The sequence below is a fragment of the Etheostoma cragini genome, chromosome 6, assembly GCF_013103735.1.
Source record: "Etheostoma cragini isolate CJK2018 chromosome 6, CSU_Ecrag_1.0, whole genome shotgun sequence".
Taxonomy (NCBI): Eukaryota; Metazoa; Chordata; class Actinopteri; order Perciformes; family Percidae; genus Etheostoma; species Etheostoma cragini.
This window is the reverse complement of record NC_048412.1, coordinates 3,891,277-3,908,267: the sequence shown is the minus strand read 5'-3', so window position 1 is coordinate 3,908,267 and position 16,991 is coordinate 3,891,277. Positions and strand designations below refer to the sequence as shown.

The window sequence follows — 16,991 nt, the reverse complement described above, 5'->3', positions numbered from 1 at the left end:
CCAGATGCTACCGTCATGAGAAAAGCTACTGTTTTATTGAATTCAGGCTCCCCTCCCTTTCTTTAACAAGAGGCAACATTTATTATTTGACCATTAAGGCATCTTAGGCGACATGAAGCGTAAAACTGTTTCAAAGTTAATTTGCCCTTGGCTGCAGGTCCGGTACCCCCCACTGGGCACAAGACAAGTTGGTCTTTATGCGCGCGAATGTATATTTTGAGAACTAAAGTTTTGGATATGTGCTTGCACTCCTGGTATAGGGTCTGCAGCCACCTTGTCCATAGCTACTATCAGTGACTTGATCATTGACTTGTTTTGGGTGAAAGAGTTTGGCCCATGATGTGCTGAGCTCTGAGAAAGAACTGTAAAACTTTTCATAAGGGAGTCAAATCACTTTAAGCTCAAGCCAGTTCCATATATCTCTCTTGACAATTTCCCGGTACTGAGAAAACAGCTTTATTTTATGGAGAACTAAACAAACAAAGAAAAGTAAATGTACTTTATGATATTTCAATAAATCAACTACAATGATGAACGCATTACCATTTAATGCAATAGCCTAAAAGACACTAAATGAACAAAGTGATGTAGTTTCTTCTTTGACTATTCATGATTGAAAAACAGAATGAGCTACTAAAGGACGCATTATTCTTCCTTTTTTTTCTTCTTCTTTTTTTCATATAACCAAGTGACTAAGATGCTATTGCAAAATGTTAATTACTACCCTACCCTGCAGTCACAAGTGCAAACGAAAAAGCACAAAAGTCTATTGTGATGCTATACAGCCTTTGCTCCTCTATGATAAACCTGCTACCTTTTCTCTTCACACACCTAATCACTGTCTGTTCTGGAAATCCAATGTGCAACCAAACAGCGTGGAAAGGTCAGGGTTCCTACATATATAAAACACACATTAATCACACACAAATCCCTAACTACCTAAAAGTGATTTGTAGATATGCTGCAAAGAAATAGGGAGAGTGAACAGGTCATGCTTGCTCCTCTGTCTTCCTTTGTTTCGGCAGCCCTTACACCACTATTGCTCTCTTGTAGCTCCTCAGATTTCAGCAGAAATAGAATTAAACTTTTTTCACTTATGAAGTTATGAGTTTTCCTTTTACCACATGTAGCACACAACACAAATTTGCCTGTGTTAAATTCTCACTAACTGGAAATACTCTGTTTGATTAAGACGCTGGGTAAAGCGTGCAGCAGACAGGACATGGCGCGGATAACTTTGCGTCAGAGAGCTGTTATAATTAACAATCAAGTCTCTTGCCGTTCCTTGTATTTGTCTGCTGATTTTGCGTCAATCTGGCCCATATTGACAGAACTTTCTGAATCTTCATCTTAATCACCCTTCTTCTTCCCTGTTGAATGTTTATGTTCTCTAATTTTTTTGCAAGCAGCATGACATGTCATTAACACAACATTTCTCATGCTAGGATTTTCCCACTTTTGGCTCAATCCGAGATTTTGTACTACGGCGTTGGCAGGCTAAACATCATTTGATGTCCAAAACCAACTGATTCGGACGTTTGCTTACGTACACACAGCTCCACTGGGTAAAGTCTGAAAAAATTCAGGTGTGTTATGCATGTGTGAAAAGCGGTTTTAAAATTGTTACCTTGGTCAAGTATCAGACATTTCCTAACCTGGATTATGCTTTGAAAGAACAGACAAAATCAGTCAACTATGGTCTATTGTAGAGCGTGTTGTTCACCTGAAGGTTTGTACACCTCACGGAGCAGGCTTTCGCTGAGTGTCAATGGGGCTCCGTTGACCATGCTGTGGGTCCAGCTCTGACAGATCGCTTGGAGCAAAAGCGTCTGGGCCCTTGTGGCTTGGATAGTGAAGTGGGGAAGCTCAAAAATACACTCTGTGGTGGGTACTGAGGACCTTTTGCTCCTGAAAAGAGGGACAAGAAAGACAGGGTTAGATAAAGGATAGTACATTGGGAGAAAAAGAGAGAGAGAGAAAGTCAGGATATGGTGACAATAATAAATGATATAATGGAGAGTCGCACATAAGCGCCAACATACACTTAATGAAATGGACACCGGTGGAAACAAATCGTTCATGACTTCCATGAATCCATCAGTATCACATCACAATATAAAACAGCTCATTGATAGCCCGAGTGGCCAAATAGGTAGAACTACATTTGACTAGAGCAGATTGAAGAAGTACCAAGTGCAAGCCAAGCTTTCCTTAGTTACTTGGCAGGTGGGTGTAGTTTGCCTCTTTGCCGCCGACCCTTCTCTCCCCTCCGTCACAACTGTGATGATGATTTATGTGAAGCGATGTACAGCCCAGAAACCTGACCCTAAAAAGAATCTCTACGCATTTAACATTTCATCTGTCTCCAAGAGTGTAGAGGGAGAGAGTTTGTGTGCGTGTGTGTATGACAAGCTGATGAGTTGTGCGTTCAGGGGGATGAGGTAACAGTAAAGTCGGATGGAGTCCTCCAGGCCCCTGTCCATCAGAACCTCAGTGGACCATGCTCTCATTTATCATCTAATACACGCGCACAAGCACATGTGCGCGCACGCACACGCGCAGACACACACACACACACTTTTTCAATCCTTCCTTTCTTGTATTTGTCTCAATGTCTCCCCTATTCACTTTATAATCACTCATTCATATCCAAACACACATTTTGCACATCTCCAATACCACACACAAAAAACATCTTGAAACACATATACTGCTAAACAAATCCCTGTATCAGGTCTCTGAGCTCTTTTTTTAGCCAGGCCGTGAAGTCATGGTTCCTCAGCTCTTAAGATCTCATCTATGACATCGGCAAAAGCAGAAAGAGGGATTCCCCACCACACATACACACACACGCCAACCAAGGTATGGCACACAGTGCTGAGAGATGGAGCACTTGACTACTGATCTGTATCCTTCACATCTCTCGCTCTCTCTCCCTGTCCCTCACTCCCTCTGCGTCCCCAGGAACCTCTTCTCAATGGAAAAACACCCAGGGAGCCTGAACAAAACACTGCAAAACAAGCCTGTTTGGTTCCACTCCTGTTTTCCTCTTTCTCTGTTCTGAAAGGTTCTTCAGTTGGCTTTTTGAGGACTGGCAGTGCCCCCTTCCTAATACACATCTACTTGTGTGTGTGTGTGTGTGTGTGTCTCTGTGTGTGTCTCTGTGTGTGTGTGTGTGTGTTTGGGTACATACACGCTTGACTACATACGCTCGTCTACATATTGTAATGGAAGCAAAAAGGCACTGCCCTTTGAGGAGCGCTTTTGGTGAAAATAGAACTGTGAATAATACCAGGGATGGCTGCGGCGTGTCAGGAACAAGAATCACAGTTCATTTAATCACATACATCCATTTTGGTCTGGTCCCAGTTCAGAGTGTGGGATATGTCACAGGGTCTCTCCCTCCGCTCAGCAGCTCTGCAATCGTTTAACTCCTCTGCTTCCCTCCCTCTTCTTTTTTCTGTGTCTCTTTATCTTTCCCTTTATTCTGCTCCTGGGTGGTTCGGCAGGGTGACATGAGCTGTTCGCTGCACACAGGCAGGCCCAGAGTTCTTAACTACCTGCTGTCTCAGAGGGGGACTACTATGAGACGGAAAGCGAGAGAGAGAGAGAAAGAGAGTTTGATAAAGAGAGATGTAAGAGTACAGGAAAACAAAGGCAGTAAAAGAGAGAAACTCAAAACCTGACAGGGTCGATGAGTTTACCATGACAGCGCACATATACATTTGGAAATCCCTAGAAACATATGGTGCATTTGGCACAATGGTGAACCATGCAATGCCATGCTTCTCTACTATTAGAAATCACTACTGTTGCATGCTATTCCGTAAGAAATCAATAAAATGTGTTTTTATGTGTTCAAATGCATGCATGCCTGTGTGTGTGCCTATGTGTAAGTGTGTAAGTGTGTGTGTGTGTGTGTGTGAATGTGTACATGTAGCAGATATTGCTGCTGAACAAAAGAAAGTGAAGGGGACCCAGCAACAACAATGTCCCACATGCAGAGCAAATGTGCCTGCAAAGCCACTTCAATAGGAGGACTGGCAAGGGATGAAAGTTTGTTGGGTTATTCCAGTGTTTATAGCATTTCAGGGGAGCTGTCATGTGCATGTGGTCGTCTAAAACTTTAATTATGCACCTGTTTTTATTATATTCTGCCCAATTCTTTAGGAACAGCAACTTGGATCTTGGAGCTAAATGAGAAGCAGAAACTCTCATTAGGGGGTTTTAGGAATGCTGGATGTGAGGACAGCCAGACACTCATCGGATTTCATTAAGTAGCTGGCACAGACAGTGTTTCTTTCTGCAACATGGTAAACAGCTTCTGGCAAGCAGCTCTTTCACTGTTTCCACAGACTTTGAAGGTAAAAAAAAGTCTCCAAGAGGTAGAAATTGAAGTACTACTACTTGCCGCATCAACAGCAGTTACAAATTACTACACTAAAACATATATCTTAGAATGGGGGCAACTAACAAAATGCAATTTACTGGTTTATGACAGTATCCATATTAGAACCAACAATCTGTAGCCTGGTGAGCAGAACTCATTAAAATATACTTATATATAATATAATGTATAATGTGGAGACCCACCAGAAGTTTTAATTTTTATTAAATCAGGTACTTTGCTTGAATTTTAGTGCCTCATTGAATAGGCTGTCTCTGACCTCACAGTAGTCCTTCAAGTCACTGACTTTTTTATTTATCAAAACACAGAGGCCACCAGGAATATGTTAAAAGGAAATCAAAATTAGTCAGGCGCTATGAAAAATTAGGTGTTTCAATTTCAGCCAATAAAATATGCTTTCCTCTGGTGTATTTCAACAACATAAGGCCTCATTTCCCGACCTGTCCTTTGTTGGTGCTGTGACTGAGTGACAAAGAACTGACACCCGGACTAGGACAGGCTAGTTGGCAGAGGTCCTGACTGCTTGGCTAGGTAACTGGCTGGCACAAAGTCTTTCTGTCCAGTGTCCCTGTCAAAATCAGGCAAAACAGGGCGTGGTGTTGTGCAGGGGGCGTGAGTCAGAGTCAAGAGTACCATAACCAGCTGTGGTGCTCTTTGCCTTGACTGTTTCCTCTGTATACATGCTCAAATGTAGACATAAAGCAGGGACAGCAAATTATTTTTAGTCATTAGAATAGTGAGTGAAATCTAAAAGCGAGTAGACTTAACAGAGGACCCTCACATAATATGTGTTGTTAGCTCCAAATAATGACACGTTCTGCCATTACTAGCATAAGGTAACACTACCTAACCGCCTAACCTTCTACTTAAACAGCTTCTGGGTAACCCTGTGCCTGTATGAAACCCTTTTCACATCATAATAGCTGAGATCCATTCAGACCATTGGTTCTCAGGCTAATCAGCTTCCTGGTCTGGTCTGACTGTGGTCACAACTATATTTAGAAAAATACAGCTGGGGCTCCAGCTAACAGGCTGCAATTGCTGGTTTACAGAGGCGAGGCCACACATAAGCACATAAATGCACATAGTCACACAACCACAAAAATGCACATACCTGTACAGACACTAATAAATAAGTGGTCCAATATGCACAAGTGCTAACATACAAACAAATATGCTGTCACAGCAGCACACCTGTACACACACGCACGCACGCACAAACCAATTACAGCAGGTTGGTCAGCCAAAACACGAACAGCAGCAGTAATGAGGCCTGTGTGCGTGTGTGTGTGTGTATACTAGTAACAGAATGCTTGTTCTGCAAACTGAGCAAAAGAGAACAAGAAAAATGTAATCAAACCCTGCAGAAAACACGAACAAAAACGAGGGGAAAACAGTAAGAATGGGCAAGAAAAGGGTCGAGACCGCAAACTTGGAGGTCATATGTTATTCTCCAGGTAAAATAATACCTAACATGGGGAGTCTCATTAAAAAGGCCATTTGGAAAAGCTCCAGTACAAACTCAGGAATAGCAGAACTGGTAGGTTGTTGCTTTGTACTTTGACAAAAATAAAAGTAGGCTTATTAAAGACGGCTGGTTGGGGTATTTGTCTGTGTATACACAATTAGGAGAGTGTGTGTTGCATACATGTAGATGTCCAGTAATATGTTGGCATCAGTGCAGATGTTCGGATAGAGGACACTACCGAAAAAGCAAGCGTGAAGCAAAGCCTTAACTGCAGGGCCAAATGTCAGAAAAATCTCTTTTTAAAGATCACCATCTTGCCGTGATTGAAGGAATATTGCCAAGAGCAATGTCAATGGTTTACACAGTGTCCCAGAATACAAGTTTGGAACCTGCGCAAAGTTTCCAGTATGTTCATTTTTGTTATTACTCATATCCTGTACAGTACCAAAAATCAGTTGCCTCACTTTTTCCAAAATACAGTGACACAGACAGCTGTGGGGGCTGGGAGTACAGAAAGACATGTGGAGTAAGGTGTCTGGTCCATCGATGGACCACAGAGAGAGGGAGGCACACTTGCACAAACACACATTCCCTGACACAGGTGGATATTTTCAGTAATGGGAACTAAATGGGAAATTTGACATGAACTGGAACATAACAGTCCAATAAACTGTTCAAAGTTAAAATGTAGTGAGCTACTCAAAAAGGGAATGTAGACTGAATCCAAGGCACTAAAACAAACAAAAAGTCAACAAAATAGTCAATCAATTTTGACTGGCCTCACAATGTGCTACTTTCTCTTTACTTAATGTATCGGAGTCCACAGCAACGCCAATGTAATCCATTATGCACTGACATATTTGTCTGATAGATGCAACAGATATAGCCACCGTCTTGAGACCAGTGATAAGTTATCTGAAGTTTCTACAAATCATTCACTGTCACACCCTACCCTAATTATCAATACAAACATTCCCCCAACTTAAACATTTAACCAAATCCTCTACTGCTATTGTTTTCCAATTTAAAGAGCTACTTTGGAGGGATTCAGACTGAAAAAGGGAGGCAAGGCAAGACAGACAGCTTGTACCTTATTATTTTTTTTTCTTTGTGGTCCAGATTGATTTGAAGTATTGCAGAATTCCCTATATCTCCAAGCCAAGGTCACTGACCCCTCTTGGAAATAACCAGAGTGAGTTATGGGCTGCTATCAAGTCCACTCTTTTATCTTACTACAAAAGACTCACTACAGTGTCTCGCAAAAGTCTCCAAATGAACATCAGAAATCATGCAAGCACTTCACACTTAACAACAACACCTACCTACCCACCTACCAACTTGGGGGATAGGAACATTTTATCACCTGAATGTCAATTGGGTTAAATGGCCGGCATTTGAAAAAATAGAAAAAACTACCATAGAATGGCCGAGCAAGCATGTGACAAAAAATGGCACCTCTAACTCATTTATTGTACTGTGTCTTTCTTTGCAGTTTCTCATAATGTTCTTTCAAGTCAGTTGTTTCATTGATTGCACATGGTCTCACTGGCTTGATGGGAAATGTAACTACAGCTGCAGCTTAGCCTCCAATCTAGAAAATGTAGCAAAAGCTATAGCTAAAGCTAAATTTTAGCAGTAGCCATAAGTGACTCCCAGTGATCATTACGGCTAGCCTCAAGTGTCTTTTTGAATCCAGGTGAACTCTGAAAATGCCATTTGAGCGGGTAAAGAAGAAAAGGAGCCAATAAAAAGGATTTTTCAAATTTGGTTTAAGTTATATTTAAGACATCTTTTCAGCACACAGTGAGATTACACATATTACACATTATAAGTGACAATACACAGCTATGAATTTCTACGCATTTCTTCTTGTGTAACAACGTCAAAATAACTGGCAACCATCTTTTGTTGACGTAATCTGTTCTAATTAGGCTGACATCCTGCAATATGGCTTATATTACTTTATTTTTACATTCAGGTATTTTAGTATCTTTTCATTGTTTTTTTTATGTAATTAAATCAAGTCTTGTTTTGAGTGTCTTCACTGTGATTCCGCTGGTACAATTAGGTGATTAAAATTTTATTGAATCTCTGTAATGACATCCATTCTCTAACCTCACCTTTTAGTATTTAAAGTCTCTGTGCTGGATGGTATGAGTTGAGGCAAGGACTGTATTTGTGGCCACAGCTCAGAGTTTTGTGGTTCCCCAGTGTCAAAGGTGTTCTGTGTGTGCATTTTTCAATCATCGGTTCTAAACAGCCCAAACTCTTCATAGAAAAAAAAACCACTCCACTCTCTTAAACACACGGCCCTCCCCTTCCTCCCATCTGGAGCAACTCTGACCCAAAACACACACATAAGCGCGCGCACACACACATCCATACATAAGCGTGCACGCACACACACACACACACAAACACACACTCTCACACACTCAGGAGAGGGCTTCATTACACAGGGATTACTAAAAGAAATGTTTTAATCAAGTTGTGCAGACAGCTGAAGACCGCAAGGCGAGAAAATGGCAATGACGTGGTTCATCAGGCGTTAAAGGAAAACACATCAAGAAGCATGTGTGTGTGTATAATGGTGTGTCTGTGTGTGCATGTAGCTTCCTGCCTCTGTCCAACATGTCCAGCTGTGGAGGACATGCGGTTCCTTATAAGGACACAAAGAGATAAGAGACCTCTGTACAGAGACGACAGACCTAATATCACATTCATACGCTCACATTTTTCTGCAGACTTTTGTACGTCACGTCCTCATAACAACATATTCAGCAGTCAATGGAAGCACCAGCTGTCCTTTATTTTGATCCAAATTAGTTGTCCTCAGTATAAGTCTCAATGTTTTTGACCTTCTTGCAGATGGCCATTGAAAATGAGAATACAGACTCCAGTAAATTTCCCTGAGCCTGGTTAAATAAAGCTATTTTTGATCATGGTTACACCAGTGTTTCCTGTACCTCATTACAAACTGTAGATTTTTCTTTAAGCTGTGAAAATTGGATGGGACACGCCGGAGCAGTGCTGAGGCCTGGTCGGGAGGAGAGGACAGTGGAATGCACACCACAATAGATGATAATCCAGTCAGAGCTGATAATCCATCTACCCTTCCAAAATTTCCCACTGTTTTCCCTCCCTCAAGATTCAGTTCCTCAGATGAGTAACTCAGGCATTAATAGTCTTCCAGTCGACTGAAAACGTCTACAGCTGGTCCTAAATTTGCTATCTTGGCTCTGGCCTATACAGCCATATACATCTCAAGGTATAGTTAAAATTCAATAGATATTCTTGGATTGCAAGACTATTGCCTCTTGAGAACATTACAGCCTATAATATACACTTTAGGGCTGAGTTAAAATCTATGTTGATTTAAGCTACCGAATGACACTTGTAATCATGAGGGCAAGTACACAGCTTCTACAGCAAAGTGACTGTTTTGTAGCGCGTTTGAAAGCTGAATGAAAGGCATGAAAGCTTCCATCAGAACCGAGACGTCAATCACTGAGAGCACAAGCTTCGCATTCGGTGATGCCATTTCCTTAATACGGGGCTCCTCAATACGTCCATTGATCTCTGTCAGCCATGAAACCAAATAAAACTGTCTGACACCAGATGTAGCGAAGGAAAAAAAGTCCTTACCACAAAGTTGGCCAAAATACTTTATAGACTGTGCCACACGAAACAGGATGTTTTACCTTGCAGCTTACAATCCTTTGCACTCCTGTGCTTCAGAATGAAAAGTGGAACAATATGACATCATATGCCATTCCAGGCTTTTAATACACACCTGTTAATACATAAAGCCTACTTGTTGCCGTGTGTGCCATACCTTCAGCTTTATCATGTGAAAACTTTTTCTTTCTAAAAACATTCCCATGTTTCTTCAAAAACAGGGAAGGGCCTAGTTCATGCATTGCCTTGTTCAACTAAATGAATTCCCTGCTGCTCTTATGGCCTCCGAACCACAACTCAAAGCTGAGCACGACCACAGCAACCACACGTTGATTTAAGGTCATTCAATTATCCTTCACCATAACAGTTCATTGTAACTTTAACCCTAACAAAACAGACCTCTCAGTTAAGTCCTTGATGAGTAGTACAAGTGATTACTTCATTATAAAATCACCACAAATCAAAGTTTGGTTGAGGGGCACAATAGTTGACGCAGAAGCTGTGTGTGTGTGTGACATCATTCACAAGATTTGTGTCATAAGTTATACAAATGTATATTCAGAGCACAGACATTGTCTTTCCCTATTCAGCATTCCACCCAAATCTGTTTTCATCAGCCAAAATGACTAATCTAATTCAACATGCTAATGACATTGCCTGCCAAAAGAACTAGTAGAGAAATGTTAACAGCCACAGTCAATATTCTCACCAGTGAATGCTCTTCATGTACATTTGCTAAATTTGACTCGGATCTCTCCCTACTGAAGAACACAGAACGCATTTGTCCGCTGTGCTGTGAGACATAGACCAGGAGCAGCTTGCTGTGACTAACTATGAACAGGAGTAATGAGGCATTACAATCACACCAGAAGCCTCATGCCTCAGATGCCTCAAGCAGCCTTCATAAATTACAACATGAGCTAATCTAGAGTCTAGACTACTGCTCCAGACAAAGTAATAGACTTCTCAACTTCACATAAAAAAAAATCCTACAGGTAGTGCTAAAAGCTGAACTAGCCATTAACAATGTAATAGAGTTAGATCAATAATTAGATATCAAGGGAGAACCAACATGCTTCTCTATTCAGAAACATTTGGAAGGCAATTCAGCTTTTTGTGGCATGCACCTGTAATGCCACATGCTTTAAGAAATTATCCCCTCAGAAATAGCTGAGCACGGAACAGGGGCTGCTAAAAATGCCACATAAAAGCTGGCATGGGGCTGAATTATGACCTGCAATACGACGAGCCACACTAGGCTGCTGCTGGTTTGTTGGTTGGTCGGTCGGTGGGCCCCGGCCTTGGCCTGCCTCCATATACTGCTGCTGTCAGGTGGCCCTGCATAAGTAATATTATATGGTGTGAGCGTAAGTGGGTGCGTGTATGTGTTAGTCTGAGTGAGTGAGAGAGTGAGGTTAGGTTTTGGGGAGATCGACGCAGGTGGCACTTCTAACATCTCCGCCCTACTGCCACCTCCCTCCCTCTCCCTTTTTTTTCCTTCTTTTGCAGGGACTGATTTTATCTGGGATAACAGGTTTAACAGCCAGACCGATTGAGACTCTCTGTAGAGTCCCTGTGAAGTAGGCGGCCACATACATTGCCTTTCATTAGGGATAAGTACAGCCTGATGCCTCTCAGCTGCACTTTAATTCAGTGAGAGTGAAAGTTCATTTCAGAGGATTTGGGCTTTTTGCTTACCAAATGACTGCCCATTTAGTACATGGTCGTGTACCAAGAGCACAGACTGACTTCAATAGTCTTCAAAAGCAATCCTTTGTAGTGTTATTTTATTTCAGTAAAACCTCAGCTTGTCAGTGCAATAATTATGCACAGTTACACTGAACAACAATTTCAAATGTTCTTTATGATTTATTCATGTTTAATTAAATAATTAATTACTAAAAAAGCTTTTTGTATGACAAAAAGTTTTGTACACATTTCTTCACTAATAATATCAGAGACAATAAAGCTGGTTCAATGTGGTCTTCAGAAATCAGCGTCAATAATTCATTTATATTACTGTACAGATGAGGTTATTAATAAAAAATTCTAAACGTTATGCTGTTTGTGGAATACAGCAATAACATTAATATACAATTGCAATTATAAAATCAGATATTTTGACAAAAATAGTGTTATGTTGAGTTATAATTCTGGTGTTTTTTAGCCAAGCTAGCTGCATTGCTCTAGAGATAGCAATGTCCGTCTGTCCAGGACTTTGTGCAGACTGAAATATCTAAACAAAACTAAATACAAGTATTATCAAAAAAGGTAATACAGATATTCATGATCTGTGAGGGTAAATCCAGGTCCCAAGTAGAGGATGCCCTCCGGCAGAACAACTGTTTTGCCCATTGACTTACATGGCGTAAGCGGCGTCTGTAAATAAGTGGATATATTTTTTGAGGGTCAAAACCCCCTACAAAATTATTTGTTTTAATATTAGATTTCAATACATTTGGTCCAATAACCTTTACTTTTTCTCTGACGTTCCTCTTAGTCTAGTTTTCAGCCAAAGGGGGCTACAAATATTTTGCACACAAAATGAAAAATAGAAGGAACTCTATGCATGCATCACATAGCTGCAAATGGTCGCTATTGACTGTGTACAGTATACTTTAGCTACAAAACTGTAATATGATTATCAAAATTGGTAAAGCCCCTTTTAGTATGCATCTTCAGTGGCCAGGCTGACTCAGTGGTAGAGCAGGCGCACATGTGATGAGAGATTTATGCCTTGACGCAGAGGTCCAGAAGCCTAAAAAATAATCTTAAGTATGCATCTTCAGGTGATCAGAGTTAGTGATGCTGTTTTTAACAAAACCTTATCTCAGTGTCTCAATTGGCACCTTCTGTATGAATGTACCTCCACACCACAACCTAGATCTAGTGACAGTGATCAAGTGGACCTAAGCTTACTGTTTAACAACAGCTAACACTGTTTGCGGTTATATATTAGCCATTTTGATGCTGAGACACAATGTTGCAGGGTGTCAGCCTAGAGAAAATACTTCAATATAGTTGTTCCAACCAGATAACACATGTTAGTTGGTTATGCAGTTTCCAACCTCTAAAGTGTATTCCCACATCTCCACACAGTCACAACATGGCCAGGAAGTTAAAATATTACAATATTACCGCTGAGGTGCCCTTACAAGGTCATTTTAGGAAACGCTGGAAAAAAGGTTGCACCAGCCAAACTGGATCTCTCTAACCTGGAAATCTATTGCTCACTTTCAACTGACTAAGAAGAAGAGATTGTTGTCAGGGGAGTGTATTAACAAAATATTAGTTTGACTGCTCCCTTATCAGGTGATCTTTTAATTTCTTTTAAAAATGCAACAAGGAGAACCACAAGGTCAAAATCTGCAATTTCTCTGCAGCAATTACCCTTCTTCAAAATTTCAGTTTGCTTAAAAACTGAGGAAACAAAGATATTTCCGTCTAATTGGACACATCCAAGGTCTCACACACATTACCAAATGCCTAGTAAAAGCCAAGGCTGGCAGGGATACAATTTCAAGACAATGTACTTTTCCCAGTGCTGCCCACTGTGAGAAGACGGAGCCTTTGTGGTGAGACTAAACGAAACATGAGCTACGCTATGCACTGCGGGCCAACTCATCAGGAGATGTGCTGGGCCTTCACAGACGCCCAGTGCCTCTTCAAATCCCCCATGATCACCTGGCAGTCATATGTGCTTGCTTAACCATGAGCTGGCTGCACATTGCACACAAACATGTTTGTGTGTGCATGCAAGAGCTACCTTTTACATTGGAAGTTTATTTCAGAGCACTAACGTCTCATTCTTCACACTTTTTATATTTCCTTAAAACTTCAAAAGCTTGTACAGCTCTGCTAGTGCCTGCCCAGAGAACAGAACATCTTGGAAAAGGGTATTTTTTAAGTTACATCAGTGCTGGAGGAGCAGTCCCAAAACAAACATCAATACAGCCAATTAAATGCTACCACCTGGTGGAGTGCATCTTTTGGCTTTCCCGCTGACTCAATGTGTCTTTCCGGCCAGGTAGTTGTGTAGTTATAGTAACAGTCCACTTCTGAACAGTTATACTAACTACTCTCCCCCAAAAACCTTTTTTTTCGCATTTGCATTCACACTGGCCAAGTGGCCATAGGAACGGACCTTTTGTTACTTTAACACAGCCATCTAACCACCACTATGAAGAAAAGGGAAAAGACCCTGCCCTGAAGTATGAGCTACAGAAACTGTGGCCAGAGAGAACCCAAAATCCCCCCCCCAAAAAATCCCCAAATTTTAGGAACAGTTTGAATACGAGAAAAAAGATTCTAGGAACGTTATGTTTTAGGTACTGCAAATGTCCTTCCGGACGTTAAGCGGCTAATGTTGGCCTCAGCTTTCCCCTATAGGAGAGGAACTTTCTGAATGTACATTGGTCACCCACATACAGTGATCACATGTAATCTCACACAATACTATAATTCATTTCAGTTGGTACAAATGGTCTGACTTCTACATGGGAATCCCATTGCTCAAACACACTGCCTGAGAATAAGGTTGACTGAAATTAAATCCGCCTTTCGATTCCCTGTTCATCCTAGGACACTTCTATGTTGATGAAAAAATAATAGAAGAGACCCAGAGACAACTAAGCCAACTTAGAAGTTAACTTCAGCAGAGAAATAGAAAAGATTACTATGTATAACTATTCACTTATTACCATTTGTGGTTCACTTCTCCGTCAAACCTGCTCATCGTCATTCCTCCAGGAGCAAACTGTCAGGTTGTATTAATTGGATTTTGACTGAAGCGACAAACAGGTCTGGAAGCAACACAGCCACACCTCCCCACTTAGTCGGAAAGGGTCAAATATGAGTCACTTGATATATGGCAGGTTCAGAACTCATAACCTTGCACAACACACCCAGTCCCATTATCATCTACAGGAAAGAGACTGACAGTGAAACAAATAGGAAACTGTTAAAAAATGCGATAAGTACTTCAAAACTGTCCAAGTGTTGCAAACATCAAGCTAAATTTAAACTAGGTATGAGGAAGATGAGATGAAGTGGAAATAATCCTGTTAAGGGCAGTAGAATTACTGTGCTATTACTTGTTCACTTACTTTGAGATGTAATCGCAATGCTATCACGTAGTCTAGATAGACCAATAGATGTTCTATTCAAATCATATGAAGATAAGGACTTCTGGTGCATAAACTGTTACTGGATATGTACATACTGTATTCATCAAAGGCTTACTTACAACAAAGAATAACAGAGCACTTTCTTAACGTGTCAAGGAGACTCTGAGAAGTTGTCAGTGTTATTTCTAAGGGCTGGTCATGGCTGAAAGAAAAGGCCATGGGAGGGCATTGATCTGGAAGGCTCTCTGGAGATGAGAAACATCTAGTGATTGTCAGAAAGAAAAATAACATCCTTTTGACATCTGAATCCACTATATGAGGCAGGCAGGGCAGAAACAAGGGGATACTTGAGATCAAACAAGCAGCTAACAGGCTGTTATTGGGAGCAGAGAGCACAGGGAATCAGGTTCTATCTACATACACACCACTGAATGAGGGCCTTGTGGTTCCCTATGTGGCCAGCTAACCACTGTGCAGTAGATACAATGTTTGCCTGGAGAAGAAGTCAGGAAAAGTCAAAACCATCTGCAGGTCTTTGACATGTTTAAATCTAAACTAATGGGGGGAAATCGATTCCCAAGCTAGTGCTTTTGCACAGGTTTCCTGCTTTGAAAGGCACTTTGACTGCGAGGTGTGAGAGGGCACAGGGTGTGTGTGTGTGTGTGTGTGTGTGTATGTGTGTGTGTGTGTGTGTGAGAGAGATGACAAGCAGAGTAGCCTTTACTCAGTGATCAGATAGTCCACCTCACAGTGATGGTGAGAAATATTTTTCCAACAAATCCCTGCATTTCATTAGCTGATATTGTCATTAATTTGTTGTTCTATCAACCAGAGTTGCTAGAAAGTTGTTCCAGTCTGCTGAGGGCAGATGGAAGTCAAGACATAAGTTACTCGTTCATTCTTCACAGCGCCTTACTTAGATATCAAATGACCCCGAAAAGGTCCTTTTAAACATATACTCATTTACATACATACCATACAAGGTTCATGAAAAGTAAAGCCCATGATATTACACACAACACACACAAAGATCCATATTGCACACCTACAGTGAGACAATTCAATATCAATGAAAACGATTTTTCTTTTTCTCTCCCTCTCCTTCATCCATCCTTCCCTTTATCTATACTCTACGCTTGTGTCTCATTCCTCCTCCATTTACACTGTTCCCATCATCCCTTCTTTCTCTCTACTCATCTTCCACCTTCTTTTCTACTCTCCTCCTTTTGTCCTCTTTCTTTTTTACCCCCTCAATTGGCTATCTACAATCTCCAGACTGAGGTGCTTATAAGTTCCTCTCCTTTTCCATTATCCTGTGTTCCCTTCCACTCTCTTTGTATTTTGATATACTCAACACTTCAAGACGAAAGATTCATTTCTTGTTCATCTTTTTCAAATATACCATTTGTCCAACTGTTCCACCTCCAAACATTGAACACTATTTCCCTCCTTTCCCTTCTTGTCCTCTCTTCAACTCCTACCCTCTCTGGGGGACATCCCCAATGAGTCATTCTCTGTCTGGTACAAGGAGAGGGATATAGCAATATGTTTTTTCATCTCTCAAAAATCTCATCAACGTTGTCTTATTTTCCTCTCCTTGGGTTTCAAACCATCTGAGAAATTGTTGCAGTTGTTACCCGATGACTCCGTTTTTCTGTTTTCCCCACCGACCGCTAAAGAAGTGGCTCATCCATCACTTTAAATACCCTCTGATGCACTGCCCACAAAAGGCTGCAATACTCTACATGAAGTACAATACATGGGGCTACAACCACACACAGTATACAGACAAGCCAAGCATGCATATAAAACACATCCAATGCACTTTCTGCATACAGGCAGAAAGTGCACACTCCAACCTTTCCAGAATCTGAAAAAAAACATGTCACGTACGTTACGCCTCCCTCACTTTGGTATGCATTTTTACTGGGTTAAATTGATGGGTGATTGTTACGTAAAAGGCCATCCACAGGTACTTGTAGAATGTAAAACACCATTTCATTTATTACAGTTGCCTAAGTCCCTTTAGCCATTAAACAATGGCAAGTACATTACATATGCAGTGTCTACTTCCAGGAATGTGTTGACTTTTGAATTACCTTGTGCTGCCAGTAATAACCTCAATCAATAGGTTATATTGTTCAACACCACACCTGGGTTGAAAAAGGTCCAGTGCTCCAGTACTTAGCATATAGTGATTTTCTGCATACCAGACCTGTAAGCTAGTCAACATGTTTACTGCACAGTGAAATCAATTAGGATGTCCAAACCAAATAATATGCAATGACAAATTGTGTTGTGAGTGATTTGT

The 16,991-nt window shown here is 41.0% G+C and overlaps 1 protein-coding gene across 2 annotated transcripts in view; it reads right to left on the bottom strand.

The window, feature by feature from the left end:
* The window catches only part of LOC117946102 (vacuolar protein sorting-associated protein 13B-like), a 335,261-nt gene that overhangs the window by 253,104 nt on the left and 65,166 nt on the right, over positions 1-16,991 (bottom strand). For both annotated transcript variants that reach the window (XM_034873955.1, XM_034873954.1), the window contains exon 17: positions 1,724-1,908. In XM_034873955.1, coding sequence (XP_034729846.1) covers positions 1,724-1,908 — 185 coding nt within the window. The remainder of the gene's footprint in view (positions 1-1,723; positions 1,909-16,991) is intronic.